The 23,388-nt window shown below is 42.1% G+C and overlaps 1 protein-coding gene across 1 annotated transcript in view; it reads right to left on the bottom strand.

The window, feature by feature from the left end:
* Positions 1 to 515: 515 nt before the first annotated feature.
* The window catches only part of AK4 (adenylate kinase 4), a 95,056-nt gene continuing 72,183 nt past the window's right edge, over positions 516 to 23,388 (bottom strand). The window contains exons 3-5 of the mRNA XM_027970883.2: positions 10,759 to 10,931; positions 7,840 to 7,958; positions 516 to 6,560 (exon numbers count right to left, since the gene is read on the bottom strand). Of these exons, the coding sequence (XP_027826684.1) occupies positions 6,446 to 6,560; positions 7,840 to 7,958; positions 10,759 to 10,931 (407 nt within the window). The 3' untranslated portion in view covers positions 516 to 6,445. The remainder of the gene's footprint in view (positions 6,561 to 7,839; positions 7,959 to 10,758; positions 10,932 to 23,388) is intronic.

Below are 23,388 nucleotides of genomic sequence, written 5' to 3'. Positions count from 1 at the left end.
CGCCCCCGTCCCTGTCACAGGAAGACTCTCCTTCAGAGGCTCTGTTTCCTCTACACCTCAAGCTCCCACCAGAGATGTCTGCTGGAGTACTGCTTTCTGTTGAGTAAGCCTGGACGGGATGACCTTAGAGTCAGGCACTCTGACCCAGTCTCCTTACCTGTAGGATGGGATCTACTTACATCACCCAGTTGCTTCAAAAATAAAGAATGTCCATGGAAATAGGTAAAGAATAAAGTGCAGGAAAATAGAGGAGTTTGAAGGTAAACAAAGTGAGGCAACTTAGCATAGCAAAAATGAGACTGGGGGGGTCATAAATCTTGGATTTGGGGTCTCGTTCTGCCACCAACTATCACATTATCCAGGAAACACTATATTCTCAGTTTTCCCCATCTTCAAAGTGGAGAAAACACTGTTGATAATGGGAAGGTGGCAGAGTGGCATAAATGAGAGTATTTGTGAAGGTGTGTACTGCCAAGTATAAAAGGCTATATAGAAATGTTAAATGAATTCACTAGTTATAAGCAGAAAAAACTTTATTTCTATCAAATTAAGAAGTATGAATCGATCTTCAAGCCAGATAAAATCATCAATAACACAATTAACAGAGCATGTACAGATTAGACTACAGGTTTAGATACTTTGAATTAAGCACATACACCAAAATCAAGAGGGCTGATAACCTCACACTGAGGGAAAGCACTGACTCATCGTAAACACACAACTTCTGGGAAAATGGAGCTGACATTTCACAGGAGAGTAAACCAGAGGCAAGTTGTCATTAGGTTAGAGAACTGATTTGAGCTTGAGAGGAATCACAGTGAAATGCCATTGTAATGCAACAATTTCCCGAGATCTACTCATCTCAAAAACAAGAATATATAAAAATCAGTAGTACAAATTCTCATAAAACTAGGAAAGCCCTCTGCGCCCTGACACCTTGGAGCTGACGTAATGACTGAGTTTTCATTTTTCTTCCCTTTATTCTTCTCTAAATTAAACACAAAACTTTGTTTTTATTTAGCACATTTCTGTCTCAAGAGAAAGATTTTATGAAATGAAATTAGACACACATCAACTCCAGTGAGAATCTTCAAGGTGCAATGCTCTTTTGACATGTGCTTAAACAGGAAATCTTTTATTTCAAGAATGACACTGTGCTTTCTAGAATAGCCTAATTATCACCAAAGAAGGAATCAATATATCCAACACTACCCCTCCCAAAACACACACTACCTCTCTCTCTATCACACACACACACACCAATTTAGGGAATTTCCTGAAGCATACAGATAATGACATTTATTTTGGCAAGAACTGTGCAATTTGTTTAAAAAAAAAGATAAGGTATGGCATTTATCAGCAACTGTAATTATGTTTCAACAGACGCAGGAAGCAAATTTTCCTCACAGTTGAAATACGGCTTCACAGTTCCCCCGTCATCTGGGTCTTGCACACGTTGCCTCTGGAAACCAGACTGGGTCAGTTATATAAGGAACGGGACCTTATGACCAGACCACATTCCCACATTAAAAGGTGTCTGTTCCTGGGTTCCTCGTCTGAAACACCAAACAGATGAGGAAGCTGCTGAAGATGGCGGGGAATAGAGTGCAATTCATACTATAGACATGATTCTGTCTTATGAATTGCCTTTCTGGCCAAATTACTGCAGCAAGAAAAGATATTGTCTATTAAGTGAAAAGCAATACATGAAATCCATCAGGTAGATATGAATGCCTCCCGAGATCCCGTGACCCAGCAGGGGACAGACGAAACACCGTCCTCTGTATATACAGTGTGCGGCCACCACCAGGACCCACTGATGCCATTTCCTGTCTTGGCACTAGAGCCAAAAGCAAAGATTCCAGGTGGGAGCAAATACCTTGTTTTACCTATTCATGAGAATAGGGAGCTCAAACTAGAGAAACATAAAAAAAGCCTTTTTGAATTTCCTGATTAATCCCTATACATATAGGAAAAGGTTAAGTAAACAGGAGCATTTCAGTTTTAAAACACAAAGAGGCAAGATAATTGAGATAATACTATTACATAGGCTAATTGTTGAGGATTTAATTAGATAATGGATGGAGTGCACATAGCACCAATAACAGTGACTACCAAGCCCTTTTGATACCTGAACATACTTGGAAATTTGCTGTCTTTATGATTTAAGCCAAGACTTCTCCCTCCCCTCCTGCTCCCCGCACACACCACAAGCAGGTAGTTAAAACTTCTTTAAACAAATAACCAAAATCAGATATTGAGCTCAGTTTCCAGTGATTTAAAAAGTATAAAAACTCTATTTATGGGTTTACATGGGCATCTTTCTATCAAAATTTATCCTGTCAACAACCTGTAGGGTTTCCCTGGCAGTCCAGTGATTAAGACTCTGCACTTCCACTTCAGAGGGCACAGGTTCGATTCCTGGCTGGGTAAGTTCTGCATGCTTCATGGTGTGGCCAGAAAAGAAAAAACTCAACCTAGAAATGGCAGGAGAAGCCACAGCATCACCTGTCTCCCAAGAATCTTCCATCGCCTGTGCCTATTCTTACCTTTTCCCCTTCCCTACCAACAAGAGGAGCACACCCTGGATGAAGCTGGAGCTCACGTGAGCTGAGCTATTGGAAGGTTTTGAGAGCCACCCTGGAGAAGGCAGGTGAGATGGGAAGCCATTTCTGCCAGAACTGTGAGTGATAAGCAGGGCCACCACACCAGAGGGCAGGCAAAGACGTGGATTTGGCGTTCAGGACCATGTTAATGTGCAATGTCACGCAGGGAGGATGATATTAAAGTCTAGGGTGACCCTGGATTAGGAGCTCAATCGCCATTTGTTCACTGGCTAGCACTATAGGAAAGATCAGTTACTATGGGGGCCTTGTTTGGTGGTGGAGGCAAGGGAGTCATTTGTTCTGATGTCAGGGAAACCAAGTATTTAGTGTCTGGAGGGCTCCCAGGAGTCTAGGGGAGTTTGTAAGCACCATGGCTGGGGTGGCACAAGCATCAAGGTCCCTTCAGGGACACGAAACCATGGACACCAAGAGAACAAGGGAGGACCGTGAGCTTGCCGCTGCCACAGAGTAGCCTGGACCCAAGCCAGGCCTACTTTGACAGCCTTTCATTTTACTTACGTACAAAAGTAAAAGTCGCTCAGTCATGTCCCACTCTTTGCTTCTCCCGTGGACTATATAGTCCATGGAATTCTCCAGGGCAGAATACTGGAGTGGGTAGCCATTCCCTTCTCCAGGGGATCTTCCCAACCCAGAGATCGAACCCAGGTCTCCTGCAAAGCAGGTAGATTCTTTACCAGGGAAGCCCTCAAGTGAGCAGTTATGGATGATCAAGGGCTCAGACTCTCCTCTAGCAGCTTCCTTTGCTTAAGCAAAAGGGAAAAAGGAAAAGGGAACACTCTCATACAGAGGTGGATGTCAGCAGAGTGAACCCTGCCATTCTGGATGTGAGGCCACTTGGAAATACAAGCAAGCTCAGAGCCCTGCGTTGCTTGGGACAGGATGCAGGTAGTTACCATCTAGGAGCAGAGCCAGGAAACCTGCATTCAAGGGTGTCTACACTGCATGTTGGCAGCAGAAGCCAGGTCAAGATGCTTTACTCTGCCGACCCTCGCGTCGTTTATAAACATGGGATCACGCCTGTCTCAAAGGACACTGGCAAGATTAAATGAGATGTTTGCAAATGTCCTAAAACTATACACACATGACGCTGAGCAGGCCTTCAATACATGGTACCTATTATATGCTTGCTTTAGTGTTAGAGCATATGAAACACAGCAGTGTTTTCAAGTTCTAAATAAGCAGGAAGCTGGTGGGGATGAGAGAAAGCAAAATGAATGCAGAGCTGGCTAGAATCAGAGAAGGAGGGGATATGCAGGAATTTTAGAAACCACCCAAACTACTCTTTGTGCCTAGCTTTGATGGAACCTCACGTGTGGCAGTAGAAGGAAAACTAAACAGTTCCCTTTAATTTTATCTTGGTCAAAATATTTTCAAGAAAATTTTATTTATTTTAGTGCAAAATCATTGAAGGAAAAGCTAGACTTTGTTGAAGAAAACCAGAAACATTTTTTTTTTTTTTAGGCTATCGAACATCATCAAATAAGCATCATCTTTCAAAAGCCCGTGGAAACAGTGTTTGGCTTTCATTATGGTCTCACCTAGCAAAGGTGACTGTGCTCTACTGCAGGGCAAATCAGAAATAGCACACACTATTGAAATGCATTGAGCGACTGACACTGGCTTTAAGTGTCTATTTTGCAGGAAGGGAGAAGGGAGGGAAGGATGAAGGAGCAGAGTATTGAGTCAGGGATCACCTAGGCGATTTCCCCTACCTCTTCCCCCAAACTCCAAAGCACATGATTACATTGGAGCATCTGATAAACATCAACAGAAGGGAGGAAAGTTTTGAAGATTTTTCTGTTTCCAAAAAAGCACACACTTTCCTCTCCTGAATGATCCCTATAATAACCTTAACTTTCTACTTTTCCTACTTTATGGAAATTGTCTCCATGGCAAAACTACTCTAAATTGTGCAATTTTCCTCAAATAAGACTTGTTTTTCTCTATGCCTGGTTCCCCTGGAAACCTGAGCTGTATCTGCATGTCTAATTTTCACCCTATCCCCATCAACTGGCATTCAAACACAACTCTTCTCAAAAGTCACTATCATGCACTGATATTTCACAAATCTGAACTGGGCATTTTAACTGCATAAACCTAGAAAGTAAATAATCTTACTTCACTTGGATTCAGAGGATGAGGAGGAAACTGGTCTGTGTTTCCACTAAGGTAGCCAAAGAACATTCACATGAAGGGACAAAGTAAGAGGGACTGGCCAGAGTTGGGGTAGTGTTTGTAGAGAAGATGCTTGGCTACCATACAGAATCCATGGGTCAGTGAATGACTGGAAATTCACTGTGACATCTTCAGAAAATAAATAATGTGTTCCAACATCACCTATGCTGAAAGGCTTTTGTTTTCTCAGCAGTATCAAGAGTTAGACAGAAGTCACTCCTGGAAATAGTAAAGGACCCTCGCTGGTACAAGCACAATGCATGAAGAGGAATATCTATTTTTAAGGCAACTTTCATTGTCTTTCCCAGAGGAGGGCGAGCATTAGCGGCCACCAAGTCTGGAAACCAGGCAAATCCTTAATAAATCATTTATTGATACTACATTCTAATGAATGACAAAATAGTGTGATCTATATTTCTAGACTTAATGGCCATCCTATAGAAAGCATCTTTGGAATAGAATAAAAAATTACAATTTTATCAAATCCCATAATCATAAAGCTGTCATTATGAGTCTAGGCACAGCTAGTGCAACGTTTTCCTTGACCCCACAGGCTCCATTCCCTTTACCAACTATTTATAATATGCTTGGGTCACTCACATGAGAAAAACACTGTCAGCATCAATATTTAGCAGCATTTCAAAATATATATATTTTTTGTCTTCACTATAGGCTAAACTATTCTTTCAGTCCAGTAATTCCATATGGTCTTATTTACTTCTATACATAAGATACAATCTTTTAACATTTATGCAGGTGAATATTTCCCAGTTTTTGAGAGTTCCCCAAAGACTCTTAGGTTTTATTTTGCCACAATAAAAGAAAGGCGCGGTGTCAACTCATGAGAGTCAGACCAACAGTTTAAGTAGACCCTCCACACAGTTCAGTTCCTGGTGCATAAAGAGACTGAACGTTGTCCCCCAGCTCTCAGACAGGAATTTGAGAGGGATAAAAGCAGGAACAATATTACTTAATAGTCTAGGGAGGGAGAAAACAGATGTCTAATAAAAGCAGTAGAAGCCAAGTCCTTCCATTCTAGGATGTCTGAAAAAGAGACTCAGTGGAGTACGGATGCAGAGAAGGCATCATTCCTAACAGAAAAAAAATGAACTGTGACAGTCACTCAAGGCCAGAGAAGCAATCACTGAGAGCTACTGTTTCAATCCCACTGTCACCAGGAGGGCACATGCCAGAGAGCCAGGGACAGAGGCAGCTATAGCCCCTGGCATTCTCAGGCCTCCTGGTGCTATGTTTCAACAGCCTTTAGGGGCGGGGGAGAGCCAGGGAGCACCACCGTCATGTGTGAAAAAGCTATTATGGCAACAACCTGGCCATGGAAAATCAACTAGAGCTTGGGTGATACACCGCTTGGAATCCAGCCTGTGTTGCTTCCTTTCTTATAAAGAACTTGAGACATGTGCAGGGACATCTTAAACACGTGTAGGTGGCCCCTCTTTTAGAAAGGCAGAGAAGAGCCTCGTCATTAACTCATTCTATTCATTAGTTTTCATGTCTGTTCACCATTAAAACTAGAAAAGACACTGCAAGCTATCTCAGCTAGCTGCTAACTGGGGCATGGCACCAACACTACACACACAGTTGAACAAATGACCATATCTTCCTGGTTCTTCCACTGCGCAGGCTCAGTAGGCTTCTTTGGACTGAACAGGTGTGATCTTGTTCGAGAAAAGCGTGTAAACATAGGGCCAGATTTTGTTAGTCTCGGTTCCCGAAAACTGATGGAGCACTCCTCGGCTCCTGAAAAACAAAGTCCGACATACAGGGCATTTTAGGTTTCCTTTTGACATGATATCAGCGCAGATGAAGATCCTGGGTATAATGTAAACACAATCTCCTGGTCTACGTCACACATCACTGAGTCCCAAAACCAATGTATCAACACCCCCAGTCCGGTACAACTAAATAAAGCCCTATCCTCTGCAATGCTGAAAAGCTTGATGTCATGCTACCTCTTCTTCTCCCCTTTAAAAACATGATAACATTATAGGGACAACCCCAAATCTGCCTCAATACACACAGTGAAAAGCAAATCAGTGACAAACCTTGCTACTCTAAAACCCTTGTTATAGATCATGAAACACAAGATGTATCCTAATAAATGGTCAAGAATTGCATATCTAAAGGCTGGCTAAATTATTTGGGGGCTACAAGATCAGACAATGATTACAGCAGAGGCTGTACACTGCTGTCCTGAATGCAGTCCATACATGGGCTTTGTTTGGCATCCAAGCTATTAAAAATTTTTTAGGGAACTTCCTGGTGGTCCAGTGGTTAGGACTCGCTGCTATTACTGCCAGGGGTCCAGGTTCAATCCTTTGATGGGGAAATGAGATACCACAAACTGCAACATAGCCAAAAAAATTTTTTTTCATTTTTTTGCCAATATATTATAAAATATGGGATTTTCTTCTGCAGAGAAAGCCTGACTTCTGCTTCTTTTGAAAAACAGTCTCACTGGCCACACTTAGCCTGAGTGCTTCCATGGTTATAATTGGCTTGAGCAACAGAGGAGGTGCCTAGTTCAACTGTCACTCAACTGCCCAGCTTGACATGCCCCCCACCAGGTTTGACACTCATTTCCATCACCTGCCTAGCCCCTGTAGTTATCTGAATTTGCAACCTGTAGTTTATAGCTTTAGTTTTTCTTTATTAAACTCCCTCCAGACATATCTAAGCCAAAAAGTCCCTTCTAATCTTCTGGCCAAGTCATATATTTACACGTGGGTGTATCAAAATGTAAACCAATATTTCAGTCCCTTAAGAAAATGAAAATGTCTAGATGCTAATTTCTAATCACACAGAGATGATCAGGCTGTGGTCCTTATAAGAGTTTAAGCATAAAAATACCAGGCACTCTTTCCCATGTACACACCAGCATTTCATCTGATTTCATCTGAGAGGTATTTGGCCTTTCAGGTTTACCAGGCTTAAAGAAACTGCAACCCACTGTCTTTCCCATAAGGAGCCACACCTTTTCAGTTGGCCAAGTGGCAAGGAAACACTGAAGCACACTCACTTGTATAATTCGATGACTGGTTTTGCCACGTCCTTGTACTGTCTTAGTCTGGCAGCAACTGCTTCAGGTTTGTCATCCTCCTGCTGGACCAATGGTTCACCAGTGACGTCATCAATCCCCTACAAATAGCAGAGACAGCAGCTAGTGTGGCCAACACTTAAGCCATTCCATACGTAAAAACTTTCCTGGGCAAAACTGTACATTCACCTTTGATTCCCACCACCTGATGAGTTAGCCCCAGGGGACAATAAGAATGATGAAAGTGGTTGAAAAACAAACAGCATTAATAAGTATCTTAAGCTTTTTTCATAAGAGATGAAACATTAAATCTTTAAGACTTCTGATATATCCAAACATATTCCACTGCTTGATAAATGACACCTTTAATCCATAGTTCAAAATTCCATCTTAGTTCACCCAACAACAAAACAGCCACTAAACAAGACAATGTCACTCTGGTCCTCTAAATATTCCTAAAACTAGCTTCTTTCTAAAGCTTGAGTTCTTAAAATAGAAACTGAATGTCTCAAAGAACCAAATGGCTTCCTTAGGAAAAACGCTAATCAAAGAGAAGGTATACCAGTCCTGTTTTTGCTACTTTCATATTCTATCACGTAGTTCTTCCAAGATTAAACTTACTTAGGTTATTTTAGCAAATCAAACAATGACATCTAAAGTTAGAACAAAATAGGCATGAATCATATACCCATGATAACCACGAACAAACATTCTGGCAACTGAAAAACTGTAATTTTAGAAAATCTGATTTTTGGGTGTACTTTAACTTCCCCAGGAGCCATATCTGCATACAAAACCAAAATGGACACCTCAGAATTTCACCTCCCATGTCCATGGCTATTGGACTACCAAGGCAGATAGTCACAGGAAATCAATCTGTCAAAAGGCAGAAGAGAGCAGAACTTAGGCATAGAGCAGAAGGCTCGGGCATTCAACTGGATAACCCAAAATTGCCTGTAAGTTTGAAATGCACTAAAATTCCAATACAGCACAAAGCCTTAAGTATATAACTGACACTCAGAATTTACTGGTGAGCCACATAATTATCATGTGTGTAATACAGGGCTATTACCCTGATGGAACAGGAGAGATGACGGGTGGGAGAAGGCGATCCATCACTCATTCCTCTCCTTTATTTTACTTATTGCTGCAAAGCTCAGGAATCATCTCCAGGACTTCAGAGCACCCAGAAATACAACACTGCTTCCAGAAACAGCAGAAGGGTGCTAGGACAACAGTATCTCTCCCAGGGTAGGTGGTCACAGCAGCTGGCTGACTTGGCCCAAACTGGCACTTCCACTGCTGTCTTTGGAAATAGCACTGCAGCTGCAGCGCTCTTTTAGGGGTACCCAGGCTTTGGAAAGCAACTCAAATTCTACAAGACTCTCCACATCAGCAAGTCTGAGGAGAGCCAAAATATGAAGTATCTGTGTTAGATTCCAATGCCAACTCAGAACCCTCTTTGCCTCCTTAACCATTTTCCCCCATACTTGTTTTTTGGGATGGAATGATGGAAGGGCTCTACAAAGGAATTCCAGAATAACATATATTTTTAAAAGAAGACTTCAAAAGGAGACTACTGCTTAACCTATATGAAAAGGACTTATAAGAACCCAATGATGACTTAAGGAACTAGATGGCATCCATCCATAACCCCTTGAAGTAGTTTTCTATAGTTATTATTGACTATATTCAAGTCTATCCTAGTCCATAAACATTAAACCAGTAAGACGCAATAGCTACACCTTTCACATTTAGATAGAAGCAAGTAATACTAATATATTAGCAAATAAGAATGATCAGATTGAACTAATTCATGCCTTTACCAGGAAGAACAGTAACTCTTTAAGTGAATTTGCCAAAAGTTTCTTTAACCATATACCTTTACATGCACTTAACTTTACGCAGACACATAGTTATTATGTTGTGAAGTTCTTTTAAAGGGCAATCTTCTATGCCTTTGGCTCTCTCTCATCCCTGTACATCCTCATGCTCACTACTCACAGGACCCCACTCACTCTAACCCTGTGCCTTACTCTGCCCCAGCCCCAAACACTGGCAGCCCAGGATAGATCCTTTGTATCTTTATCCCTACTTTTATGAAGCTAGAGAGCACTCATAATCATGTAAACAGATATGTATAAACAAGGATGGTCATGGTTTTACAAAAATGGAATCATTCTGCTGTTTGCATTTGTCATTTAACAATACCCAGGGAAAAATATTACTCTAGGCCAAAGAATATAGTAAGTAAAGCACTAGTCACTCAGTTGCGTCCAACACTTTGCAACACTATGGACTGTAGCCCACCAGGCTCCTCTGTCCATGGAACTCTCCAGGCAAGAATACTGGAGTGGGTTGCCATTTCCTTCTCTGGGAAATCTTCCCAATGAATATAGTACTAACTCAATTTTCTTTCTACTGACTACATAATATTCCAAAATGTGATTATTGCCAACTTTATTTAGCCACCCCTAGAGATGAACGTTTGTATTGTTTTCAAGTTTTACTTTTCCCATTACAAACAGCACCAAAATAAGCCTCACTGTGTACATGACCTTACCTGCTAGTGCTTACATTTTCATAGACTGTACTCCCAGAAGTGGGTTGAATGAAACATGTATTTAAAATTTTCAATGTACATTGCTAGGTTGCTTCTCTAAAAGATTATTAACATTTCATATACCTAATACAGACAATAGTACTGTGTTCCCAGATCCTAGCCAGCAATAAAAGTGTTAATTTACATTCCTTCATTACAAGTGAATGATAATTTTAAAATATTTGTTGGCTATGTATATTTGCTCTTTTTGGAATAGCCTATTCATATTGTTCCCCCACTTTTCAACTGAAATGTTTTACCTCCTTGCCAATGTGTGAAAGTACTTTGTATACTCTTACATGGACATGAGGTGGGTTGAAGTCCAGGTTATATACCCTTCCACTGGGAGGGTGAATCCAACGTCGGCTGAGACGATCTTTGAGCGTTTCAAATGGAATGTTCAAAGTGATCACTAGATCCAGGTCACATATTCTGTCCAAGGCTTCAGCCTGAACTAATGTTCGAGGAAAACCTAAATGCCAAAACAAAATATATCAAATGCAAGACACGTACCAAATCTAATTAGCTGTTGGAATTATTTTCAGAGACAGAATAATCAAATCTGCACAAATACTACCCAGAAAGGAACTTTAAAACTCAGGAATTTATATTGACTTTAATAAACTGAATATTAGCAGAAACTATGCTACTTTATAACCTAGCTTCAGCATTTAGAATATAAAACGTTAAGGGAGTCACATGATAAAAGCAAAAAGTACTAAAAACTAGACTGGTCCCACCTCTGGTGTAAGCTCTGCTCTTAACTACCTGTGTGACTTTGGGCAAGTTGTAACACCTCCATTTCCTGTTCTGTTAAAGAACCAAAGGGACGAATTTATATTTGTGTCCTTTTAGTTGTAATAGCTTGTGTGTGTGTGTATGTACTAACTAACTTCAGTTGTGTTCAACTCTTTGCAACCCTATGGACCATAGTCTGCCAGGCTCCTCTGTCCATGGGATTCTCTAGGCAAGAATATTGGAGTGGGTTGCCACGCCCTTCTCCAGGGGATCTTCCTGACCCAGGGATTGAACCCACATCCCTTACATCCTCTGCATTGGCTGGCAGGCCCGTTACCACTAGCACCACCTTGAAAGTCCTTGTAATAGCTTGCTGCTGCTGCTGCTAAATCGCTTCAGTCGTGTCCGACTCTGTGCAACCCCATAGACGGCAGCCCACCAGGCTCCCCCATCCCTGGAGTATATTATTCTTAGGTTACCACTAAATACACACACACACACATACACACACACACATTTTCAAAATCCAAATCAATTAAAGTTCAGCCCTTCACTCAGACCTTCATTTGAGCCTGCACCTTAACAGTAAGATGGGCATAATTCCAGTCTCAAAAAGAACTGATACTTTTGAAACCATATGGATACTTCAAAACTTATAAATTCACCCTACTCTGCTAAACATGGGGAAATAAACTGCAATTGAAATTTGTACTCACAGGTATTACTTTCTTTTTTGCAAGTAGCTGATCCCAAATTATATATATATTTTTTCCCCATCCACTTTTCCCCTTCTATTTGTCTTAAAGTGATGGGACCAGATGCCATGATCTTAGTGTTTTTCATGTTGAGTTTTAAGTCAGCTTTTTTACTCTCCTCTTTCACCCTCAATGACAGATTTTATTTTCTTGGGCTCCAAAATCACTGCAAATGGTGAGTGCAGCCATGAAATTAAAATACACTTTTAATAAACGACCCAATCAAAAAATGGGCCAAAGAACTAAATAGACATTTCTCCAAAGAAGACATATGGATGGCTAACAAACACATGAAAAGATGCTCAACATCACTCATTATCAGAGAAATGCAAATCAAAACCACAATGAGGTACCACTTCACACCAGCCAGAATGTCTGCGATCCAAAAATCTGCAAGCAATAAATGCTGGAGAGGGTGTAGAGAAAAGGGAACCCTCCTACACTGTTGGTGGGAATGCAAACTAGTACAGCCACTATGGAGAACAGTGTGGAGATTCCTTAAAAAATTGCAAATAGAACTACCTTATGACCCAGCAATCCCACTGCTGGGCATACACACCGAGGAAACCAGAATTGAAAGAGACACATGTACCCCAATGTTCATCGCAGCACTGTTTATAATAGCCAGGACATGGAAACAACCTAGATGTCCATCAGCAGATGAATGGATAAGAAAGCTGTGGTACATATACACAATGGAGTATTACTCAGCCATTAAAAAGAATACATTTGAATCAGTTCTGATGAGATGGATGAAACTGGAGCCGATTATACACAGTGAAGTAAGCCAGAAAGAAAACCACCAATACAGTATACTAACACATATATATGGAATTTAGAAAGATGGCAATGATGACCCTGTATGCAAGACAGCAAAAAAGACACAGATGTGTATAATGGACTTTTGGACTCAGAGGGAGAGGGAGAGGGTGGAGTGATTTGGGAGAATGGCATTGTAACATGTATACTATCAGGTAAGAATCGAATCGCCAGTCTATGTCCGACGCAGGATACAGCATGCTTGGGGCTGGTGCACTGGGATGACCCAGAGAGATGTTATGGGGAGGGAGGTGGGAGGGGGGTTCATGTTTGGGAACACATGTACACCCGTGGTGGATTCATGTCAATGTATGGCAAAACCAATACAGTATTGTAAAGTAAAATAAAATACAAAGTTAAAGTATTGATATGAAAAAATAAAATAAAATACACTTTTTTCCTTGGAATAAAAGCTATGACAAAAACCTAGACAGTGTATTAAAAAACAGAGACATCACTTTGCCAACAAAGCTCCATCTAGTCAAAGCTATGGTTTTCCCAGTAGTAATGTACAGATATGAGAGGTGGACCACTCTCAAAGAAGGCTGAGTGCCAAAGAATAGATGCTCTTGAATTGTGATGCTAGAGAAGACTCTTGAGAGTCCCTTGGACTGCAAGGAGAACAAACCAGTCAATCCTAAAGGAAATCAACCCTGAATATTCTTAGGACTGATGCTGAATCTCCAACACTTTGGCCACCTGAAATGAAGAGCTGACTTATTGGAAAAGACCCTGATGCTGGTTCAGACTGAAGGCAAAAGGAGAATGGGGTGGCAGAGGATGAGATGGTTAGATAACATCATTGATTTAATGGACATGAATTTGAGCAAACTCCAGGAGATAGTGAAGGATAGAGAAGCCTGGTGTGCTGCAGTCCATGGGGTTGCAAAGGGTTGGACACGACTTAGCCACTGAACAATTCCCCCTCCAGGGATTGACCTGCTTTAAATTTCACTCCAGGTTTGGCTGGGATAGAACTACAGAGTAGTATCTTGTTTCTAAACAGTTTGTCAGGTTGATCTGTTGTTAAAAACCTGACTGTATCCAATATCACTTAAAAAAAAAAAAAGTGTCCTTTAAGTCTTAGTTAGGTAAAAGAGCCAAATGGATGAAGAACAGGAAAGAAAGTATGACAGAAGATGCAATATTCAGGAGAGAAACTTAAATCCGTTCAAAAAGGACACCATCTCATCTCTACTTTTCATCACTAGAAGTAACAAGAGAATTTTGTAAAGAAGGGTCTTCATGGCCCTAAAACACTTAACCATCAAAGAACTCCTTTTCCTATTATAGGAAGTCAGTTATTCAAACATGAGCATGCCACATCCTGTGTTACAATCCCCAAGTTGTATGAATGCCAAGGTGATATCAGAGTGTTTGTTCAGTTGAAGATGACAAAACCCACCCAAAGTTTTCTCTATGCCCCTGCTCCAGGTAACAATCTCTGCAGAAAACTCTCTCCAATGCTCCCTTCAAAGCCTTCCTTATTGCCTGTCTAAAAGGCCAGGCCCTTTTCTCCAAAGCCCATTCCTCCCAGGCTCCTCATCCATCATCTTCTGCATATTCCATTACCAGGAGTCTGAGCTAAGTCATGGATGAGATTCCTGATTCCTTGTTCTTGCATGTTCCCTAGCTATAATCCAACTCACCTGTTTGCACAGCTTCACCTCTAGGCTGCCCATGACACCATTTTCCTTATCTACACTTCCCTACAGTTGACTTTGGCCATATCAACTTGCATTCAGTATTGCTCTCCTCAGGCCTCACTACCTTTGGGTCAAAGATACCTTTGCCTCAGGGCCTTTGCACTGGCTGTCCTTGGCCTAGAATGTTCTTCCTACAGATCTCTGAACATGACTGTTTATCATTTGAGATATTTGCATAAATAAAACTTCCTTGGGGAGACTTCTTACACTAGTGTATTTAAAATAGTCCCACTTCCCTCTCATTATCTATCTTATTTCTCTTCAATTTTTCTATTACTTATTACTATGAATAATTTCCAAGTATTCATGTTCATTTTCTATCCCTTTCTCACTCACTCTCTGAGAAATGGGACTTTTCTGTCTTGATCATTCTGTACTCTTTTGCTCCTAAAAAATTAACACTGATGAGCAACTTAGTACAGGGCCTTGAATTATTTCCAAAGCTTATGCCCTGATAAACTTGCTCACAGTATTTTTCAAGTTCCATGAGAAATTATCCATTACCTACATCTTACTAAACTCAACATCTGGTCTGCAGTCCAGTGTAAGCTTTGGTCACAGTAAGTAGAGAAATGAGAAAAAATACTTAGAAATTTTATAGGAATTCCATGGAGTAATTTTAAGGCTGTTGAATCTAAAATTTGGGCTTGAATTTGGTGGTTTTTTCCTTTCAATTTTTCTAGTAATTTGTTTCTATTGTATTTGGCAAGAGAATTGTTCTGCAGTGGACTGGGAAAACAAAACTGGAGTTTCACAACAGAGTTTATTCTAGGCTTTCCCTGGGGCTTCTTTTCTAATTTCTCCAGTAAAGGAAATTATCCAATGGCCCAACTTTCTTTTCTTAAATTTGACATTGTTTATTACAGAATCTCTTATGGGATTAAGTGGTATCTCTTTGCAAAGGGACACAGGAACAGAGAGACCCAAACCCAGGGCACATTTCAACTCTGTTCTTATGACAAGGAAAGTGCAAGTTCATGCAGAGGCAAGGACAGACTTATCTTGCAGAGCACATCTCAGGCCTTCGGCTATCATGAGCCTAACCCAAGGTAAACACATGCTCCCATCAGGCACAAGAGCCTTTCCAATACTAGAGATAGCATCAAAAGAGACTGCTTTCCCATCCTCATTTGCTGTCCTCTTGTCATCTAGCATTCAGGCTGGCTTCAGCAGAGAAATAGGTACTTCTAATCTTGAATTCTAGGCTCCTGTGCCAATAGCCACCCAGCTATATCCTCTCCATCCTCCCACACTGACTCTCTGGCTAAGCATCCCCTTCATAAAGGCACCCACCTGCTGGGAAATTATGATTGGAAATATGTTCAGGGTGCTTCTGCAATGGGAACTGAGATAAAGTGTTTTCAAAATAGAAAAAAATATATATTGCCTTTAAATAAACTGCTAACTAGATTTTTTTCGACTCTCATAATTTCTGTTCGATCAGATTATTACTACCTGGTATTTGAGGAAGTAAAAGATCAAATCATATCTGCCTAAGACCAAGTACAATGTGGACACCATGGCCTTAGCCCTGGAAGGTAGCACTGCCTGGCGCACAGTGGCATACTTCTTTAATTAGTCTTCCTTATTTGTAAATAATTCCATGAAATTATATGACTCTCTTGAGCTCTGTAAACTAAATATGTTGTCCTCTTTCTATTAAGGGCTTGATGACTTTAAAATCAATGCATTGGGATTTCCCTGGTGGTCCAGTGGCTAGGACTCTGAGCTCCCAGTGCAGGGGCCCGGGTTCAGTTCTTGGTCAGGGAACTAGATCCCACGTGCCGCAGTGAAGATTGAAGATCCTGTGTGCCATAACCCAGAGAAGCCAAATAAATAAATTTTAAAAAGATAAAATAAAATAAAATCAATGCATTAAGCAACTTCTCTTTTGATTAAGTTCAAAAACAAACCGACTTTCTGAATTGGGGTTTCACAGCATGTGGGTGAGGACTTCCCTGGTGGCTCAGACAGGAAAGAATTTGCCTGCCAGTGCAGGAGACACAAGAGACAGGTTCAGTCCCTGGGTTGGGAAGATCCCCTGGAGTAGGAATGGCAACCCACTCCAGTATTCTTTCAGTATTCTTTCCAGTATTCTTGGAGAATCCCATGGACAGAGGAGCCTGGGCGGGCCACTAATCCATGGGGTTGCAAAGAGTCAGACACAACTGAGCACACACACACATGCCCTTATACTGAAGATGTAAGCAACATTTTAATTGAGGAGTGTGTACAGAATTTTAAAGATCACTTAAAGACCTGAATTCTCAGTCACAGTCCCTGGGGCCTCATTTTCCAGCATCACTTAGCTACTACCCTGACAAGAAAACATTGTTCTTTATCCTTTGGGTAGAGCTGAAAAAACCCCTAGGAAAGAAGAGGCAGCTCTAAGAAGAGCAATTCCCCCAACAAATAAAAACTCACATCTTGGTTAAACTTTCCTTGTCTAATGAGAGTAGAAGGCAGTCTGCTCAGCTCCCCTAGAACTATTTCTGAGTTTTTTGAGGGCCTCTAGAGGAATTGGTGGGAAATGGAATAGTGTACTTGGATTCACCAGGAACAGATTTCAAAAACACGTTGGATAGTGCCAACCTACTGGGCTCTCACATTGAGACCCATATTTAATTCCTCTTCTGAGACTTTCTAACACTTTGGGGGGTTGCTGGTTGCTTGCACTCTGCCATAGTACAGCTCAGCACACAGACTCCGCATTCTGGTCCCCACCCAGGCACCAGGGAGCTCAACTCAGCCACAGCTGACAGCCCAGGTCACAGGTCCTGTCTGTCACTCTAGTTAGCCAAAAGAACAAAGGCTCCATGGAGTAGGGAAACAGTGTTCATCTGTCTACGAGATAATTAAAATATGAATATCCTTCAATCTACAGATCCTAACTTTAAGGCTTTAGGACAGGGAGTTCCCTGGTGGTCCAGTGGTTAAGGATCTGCCTCCCAATGCAGCGAATGCATGGTTGTTTTTGTTGTTTTATAAATTTGCAATTTATATATAAACCATGTTTACTGCATAGAAAATATGTAGCTAGTATACACAGACTCCAAAAATGACTTGAGTATTAGTTGATCAAAAAGCTCAAGAGGAGGCACACAAAATTTCATTAATAGGAAAAATGGCATTTAAGAAGTAAAATGTTATACTTTACAAATTTCCATATCTTTTGATCTATTGAAAAAGATGATTTTTTTAAATGAGTCAATTTTAAATTTCCCTGTGATAAGTGAAAAATTTAAATATATGCACTTAATACTTTTGGGAGCATTGAAATGAAGCCTTAATATTACATGGTCCTGAGCATTTTGTATATCAATGGATCCATCAGTCAAGCTCCTGAGATTTAGTCCAATGGCAACAATGAAAAGAGTCAACATGCCTGGCTACAATTCTCTCCAATATCACCCTTTAAGTCACTTTCAATCTTGAGCCTTCTCAGCCTGTTTTTCTGGGCTATGCAGGTCTGATCCCTGATCGGGGAACTAGATCCCACATGCCACAGGGCAACTACTGAGCTGGCGCGCTCTGAAGCCCCCACGCCACAAATAAAGAGAAGCCTGCATGTCGCAACAAAGATCCCACATGCTACAACTTAGAAGGCCCAATGCAGCCAAATACATAAATCAATGGATTGGGTAAATAAATAAAAGACTTCAGGCCATAAAACAGGAAATAGTATTCTAAAAGGCAGCATGGTAGCGCCAGAATCCCTTGAATTGATTTACATCAGTGTCTCCAAGGTGGGTTGAGCAAATCCTTAAAGTAATTCATTTGTAATTCTCAGAAGAGACTGTCAGAAGAGGTGCAACGTGACCAGAACATTTCAAGCCATTTTTAAAAGGACATCATTATGCATCCATACACATCTTTTAAAAAGAACATGAAGTCAGAGGGGTAGAATGAAGACTATCTGAAACCTGTCAAGCAAGATGTCCCTGTATCAGAACATGAGATGGTCATGTTGACTTGGGAGGTGGGGTAAATGTGGGCACTTACTTTAGAATACATTTAGTTATCATTTGATATCCACTCATCCAAATTCTCTTCTAGAAAGCTACTCTTCATATGAGATTCAATTCGGTATTTTGAATTGCTAAGATATTGGGATTTGAAAGGAAACAAATAATTAACCAATTAGATTATGTTAGACCATGATCCCTTAGAAGTCTTGTAAGAGAAAAACTGAATCTAAATAGGAATAGTTATTCCTATTTCAATGAAATAGTTCAGAAAGTATTTCAATGCATACATAAAGTCTTTAAACACATACTTAAGTGATTTAAACTAGGCAGGCCCAAGGAGAACTTGCCACGCTAGCTATGGATATTCATTATTCTTTAAATATGCTGGCTCATGGTGCCTATTAAAATTACAAGATCCCTGAGGGCTGGGGCTGTGTTTATTCCTGCAAGGCCCAGGATACAGCCCCACGTGGATATGGTATTCCAGGCAGGCAAGGATTACTGACCAAATGGACTGATGCACACTCAAGTTCTGTCAACAGGTGGCAGCATTAATAATTTTTCCACTTAGAAAGAACAGCAACTGTGGTATGCTTTTATTTTTTACTAAAAGTAATCCTCAAAGACATGCTTTTAAATGACCAGCAGTATTCCAGCTCCTTATCAGGCTATTCCAAGTGAATATATTCCACTATTGAGGAAACCAGAAAGTCCAACAGATCAAATAAAATAGCATCATATTCAAGCACAGAAAGCTTGCTTTCCTCCCTCTAACTACTCATGAGACTGCTCTGCTCTGCTGGGTGATTAGGAGAACAAAAAACCGACCCCATGGGATCCTTGGCTGAGTGCGTCCTCAGTCACTCAGTCATGTTTAACTCTTTGTGAACCCATGGACTGTAGCCCACCAGGCTCCTCTGTCCATGGGATTCTCCAAGCAAGAATACTAAAGTAGATTGCCATTTCCTTTTCCAGGAGATCTTTCCAAGCCAGGGATCAAACCCCCGTCTCTTGCGTCTGCTGCATTGGCAGGTGGATTCTTCACCGCTGCACCAGCCAGGAAACCCAATGGGACTTCCTCACCTCAAAACCCGGCCTGGACAAGCTGCTCTGTCCTGTTCAAACAGCCCGCCCATGCTGAAAGCAGATATGTTATGCAGTTAAATGTCTCCCAGAAGCAATCATGTTGCATCACTGCTTACAGTGCCTCACAGGCTGTTTTTTAGACCTCCCCAAAAGATGTACTAGGTGCAGGGAGATGTCACTAAATTCCGGACTGGTAATATGTTCCCAGCAGTGCTGGCCACTGGGCCTTGACCCCAGCCCCTCTCAGCCACACCAAGAGCCTGGGGGAGGGCAGCTGGAGCAGGAGGGGTCACAACAACAAGCCGAGGCAGCGGAGAGCTAGAGGAACCAGGACATTTCTGTTTTTCTAATTTGGAGTGCATTCACTCCAGAGGAAGGGCACAGAGCCAGAGTCCACCACCACATTCCCAGGCAGAAAAGAAAGCCCTCCACTTAATGGAAATAAAAGGGCACTTCTGAAGGGCAACTTCCAACATCCGCCTGGGATCAGCAGCTTGCAAAAAGGTCAAGCAACCTCAGGGCCCCTTCCTACCTCCAGTAAGATCTGGAGCCAATGTGGAGGCTTCTGACCACCCATCTCTTCCCAGTTGTTGGGAAAATAAGGACCAGGTTACAGACTGTTCATTACAATTAATCACTGAAGGATTAAAGCTGAAAGAAGTCAGTTATTCTTCCATGGTTTCCCCTAACCCAGTGGGGCATTCACACCACCCACTTAGTATTAACTTAAAACTAATCACCATCAAAATCTGTTTTGTGAAGGATTTTTCTCTCTCGTATCTTATTTGTTTACACAATATTAATTTGTATGCATATCTGAGACCTCCATATTCTATTTCAGCCAATTTGTATTAACAGATGGTGAAAAGATTAAGAAGCAGCTGTGCTCCAGATGTTGGCAAAAGGGGCTTATGCTGCCTCCTATCACTCTGTGAGCTCACAGTTCCCTCTGCAACAGGAGTGCTCGAGGGCATGCTTCCTGCTCACTGAGATCTTCCAGGGACACTTGGACTCCTGTTATATATCCTCGAGTTTTAGAAATTTGTAAGACGTGGGTACTGCTCTCAAAGAGCTTATAGGTTAGTAGTAAATGATTTAAAAACCTAGATAGGCTATAATCATTACTGAGTGATCTACTGATAAATACAAGATACAGAAAATTTGGTTTTGAATCACAAGTTTGGATCTTGGAAATGGCTTATTGAAATTAAAGAATTCCGAGTAGGCAGGCATTCGTGGGGAAATTCCCATATGGCATGGACATCTTCTGGCATCAGTGGAAGGATCTGTCCTGTTTAAGGACGTAGCTGACAACGACTAACTTGAAATCCCTGTTCTTAAACAAGCTATTCTAAAAGCACTAAGCCCTCTTTCCAGTAAGGGAAGATGTATACTGCACTGAGGAAGGTGCTGCATCTGCAAAACTTTTGCTTAAAGCCTCTTCTGTTAAAGAATTCTGCTTCCTCATTCTCTAGAACCAAATTAGGGGAAAATTGGTCCCATTGTGACTCAGTTGAAACAAAAGGAATTTGTAAATTATTTCACCACAGCCCACATTTTTGCCCCAAGTATCCCCTACACAGGCTTAACTGTAGGCTGCAGGCCAGACTTCCTATAATTGCAGATACTTATTAACCTTTTCTATGGGCAAATACAGTGGAGGGCACTGGCAATACAACCACAAAGGACACAAATATAATCTCTGCTTTCTGAGCCATACACCTGGGGTGGGGGCATAAGGAAGTATGAAGCACCAAAATACAGATATATATATCTAACATCACATGATTATAAGGTAAAAAGGAAAAGTGACGTGGATAGATAGGATGGTACACGAAGAATCCACTGAGGAGGGGATATCAGAGTAGAGATGTGAATGCAGCGATGCACATAGATGGGGAGGGTGGAGGGCAGGGTATTGCAGGCAGAGGGCATATTGAATACAAAGTCCCTGGAGCATAGCATGCACAGAACCAAAAGGGTGAGAAATTATAAGATACTTATGGAATATAAGCAGATCTGTTCTCCTCTGCCCTGAACAGGTATGAAAGCAAAAGGAAACATGGCAGCAAGAAAAATTTAAACAAAACACAATAAAGACAAAGAATATAGCATCCAATATAATAGAAAACTGAACAGATGGACCAACAAAAAGATATAATACTGGAATTGTGTTGTTTAGTTGTTAAGTCGTATTCAACTCTTCGCGAACCCATGGACTGTAGCCCACCAGGCTCCTCTGTCCATGAGGTTTCTCAGGCAAGAATACTGGAGTGGGTTGCCATTTCCTTTTCCAGGCGATCTTGCAGATCCAGGGAGTGAACCCATGTCTCCTGTTTGGCAGGTAGATTCTTTACCACCGAGCCACCAGGGATGCCCATAATACAGGCGAGCTTTCCAGAAAGGAAAGAACTGAACTGGAGATCAAAAGGACACACACTATATAAGAGGAAAAACAAAATCAGTATTGAGAGATTCTATTTACTTAGAGCATGAAAAAATTAAAAAATAAAGAAGCGAGGCGACTGCGCAGAAGCGCCGCTGAGAGGAGTTAGCCCTCGCCCAAGGTCGGGGTGGCGACCAAGAGTGCAGGCTGCATCGGCAAAGGAGGGCCGAGAGGAGCTACCCACCCCGTCTGAGGTCAGGGGCGGCCGAGAGGAGCTACCACACGCCCGAGGTCGGGGTGGTGGCCGAGAGGAGCTACAACACGCCCTAAGGCAGGGGCGTCGGCCGAGAGGAGCAGCCCCACGTCCAAGGTCAGGGGCGGCGGCCGAGACGAGCTACCACCCGCCTGAGGTCAGGGCGGTGGCCGAGAGGAGCTACCCCCCAGTCCAATGTTACGGGCGGCGGCCGACATGAGCTACCACTCGCCCGAGGTCAGGGGCGGCAGCTGAGACAAGCTACCCCATGTCCAATGTCAGAGGCTTCCGCCAAGAGGAGCTACCCCACACCCGAGGTCAGGGGCGGCAGCCAAGAAGAGCTATCCCCGACCCGAGGCCAGGGGAGGCGGCCTAGAAGAGCAACCCCAGGGCCAAGGAGCCACGGCTACACAGGCGCAGGAGGGCCCAGAGGAGCTACTCCAGCGTCCAAGGTCAGGAGGGGCAGCGGTGAGGAAGAACCCCTCGTCTAAGGTAAGGGGCAGCAGCTGCGCTTTGCTGGAGCAGCTGTGAAAAGATACCCCACGTCCAAGAAGAAAAACCCAAGTAAGTCGGTAGGTGTTGCCAGAGGGCATCAGAGGGCAGACACACTGAAACCATAATCACGGAAAACTAGCCAATCTGATCACACGGACCACAGTCTTGTCTAACTCAGTGAAACTAAGCCATGCCCTGTGGGCCCACCCAAGATGGACGGGTCATGGAGGAGAGGTCTGACAGAATGTGGTCCAATGGATGTGGTCCACTGGAGAAGGGAAAGGCAAACCACTTCAGTATTCTTGCCTTGAGAACCCCATGAACAGTATGAAAAGGCAAAATGATAAGATACTGAAAGGGGAACTCCCCAGGTCCGTAGGTGCCCAATATGCTACTGGAGATCAGTGGAGAAATAACTCCAGAAAGAATGAAGAGATGGAGCCAAAGCAAAAACAGTACCCAGTTGTGGATGAGACTGGTGATAGAAGCAAGGGCCGGTGCTGTAAAGAGCAATATTGCATAGGAACCTGGAATGTCAGGTCCATGAATCAAGGCAAATTGGAAATGGTCAAACAGGAGATGGCAAGAGTAAACATCGACATTTTAGGAATCAGAGAACTAAAATGGACTGGAATGGGTGAATTTAATTCAGATGACCATTATATCTACTATTGTGGGCAGGAATCCCTTAGAAGAAATGGAGTAGCCATCATGGTCAACAAG

This window comes from Ovis aries, chromosome 1 (assembly GCF_016772045.2).
Source record: "Ovis aries strain OAR_USU_Benz2616 breed Rambouillet chromosome 1, ARS-UI_Ramb_v3.0, whole genome shotgun sequence".
Lineage (NCBI taxonomy): Eukaryota > Metazoa > Chordata > Mammalia > Artiodactyla > Bovidae > Ovis > Ovis aries.
The sequence above is the reverse complement of the archived record's forward strand: the minus strand, read 5'-3'. Positions and strand labels throughout refer to the sequence as shown.